This window comes from Arachis ipaensis, chromosome B09, assembly GCF_000816755.2.
Source record: "Arachis ipaensis cultivar K30076 chromosome B09, Araip1.1, whole genome shotgun sequence".
NCBI classification, from domain to species: domain Eukaryota; kingdom Viridiplantae; phylum Streptophyta; class Magnoliopsida; order Fabales; family Fabaceae; genus Arachis; species Arachis ipaensis.
Genome location: NC_029793.2, coordinates 35,809,347 through 35,810,266, shown reverse-complemented (window position 1 = coordinate 35,810,266; position 920 = coordinate 35,809,347). Strand labels below are relative to the sequence as shown.

The window sequence follows — 920 nt, the reverse complement described above, 5'->3', positions numbered from 1 at the left end:
TTGTTAATGAATTTGACTATTACTATATTATTTATGATCACATTCAGTATATATCTCTGATTTATTGAAGAAAATAGATTATTAAAACCGATTAATAAGTATTTTAGAATTAATCCAATTAACACTAAATTTAAAAAAAATCAAACAATGTATAACATATTACTTTTTTATTAATCAAATTATTATAATTCAAATTAATTTTAAAAAAATAATTTAAAATTATAATTTCAATAACCCAGCTTTGAAGGGCACTCCAGTCTTGGGCAACCATGAATCACCTTGTATGAAATTGTACACAGTGAAACCATCTGCATCATTTTCATCGACCAGATGGTACCCTTCCCAAGTGACCCTATTAGTAGTATTTGAACCTGGACCCCAATTAGCAAATTCCGCAAAATACAAGGTCCTCAATGCAAAATCCCCATTCCACTCAACCCAACCTTTTCCATCAACTATCCCATCCATGAAACACTGCACGTAAACCGTTCTTGAATACTCCTTCCAAGGCCTTCCCAGATACGTTTCTACCCTGCTGTAGTTCCCATCATTTCCAACGATCCATGAGTTCTGAATGGAAATTCCGGTGTTTTGGTTCGGATCCATTCGGCCCTGCGCCGTGATAGCGTTGAATTGGTTTTGCATGGGTAGTCTTGGAAAGATGTTGCAGTCTTGAAACAAAGTTGCGGCGTTGCCGAAGATAAAGTCAACTGTTCCGTAAATGTCACAGTTTTTGTAGAATTGTCTTAGAGAATGCGTGTACAGTGTGTCTTGATAGCCTTCGAAACTGCAGGTGTAGAATGTGGACATATCTGCACTGTTTCTTACAGCTACTGCTTGGTGCTTGGCGGGGCCCGCTGTGTTGCGAAATGTAATGTTCACTGCTACAAACCCTTTTCCAGCTACAGCTGTGCACAATA

The 920-nt window shown here is 37.5% G+C and overlaps 1 protein-coding gene across 1 annotated transcript in view; it reads right to left on the bottom strand.

Annotated features, from left to right (window-relative positions):
- The window catches only part of LOC107615399 (pectinesterase-like), a 3,877-nt gene continuing 3,165 nt past the window's right edge, over positions 209 to 920 (bottom strand). Inside the window, exon 2 of the mRNA XM_016317462.2 lies at positions 209 to 908. Coding sequence (XP_016172948.1) covers positions 220 to 908 — 689 coding nt within the window. The 3' untranslated portion in view covers positions 209 to 219. The remainder of the gene's footprint in view (positions 909 to 920) is intronic.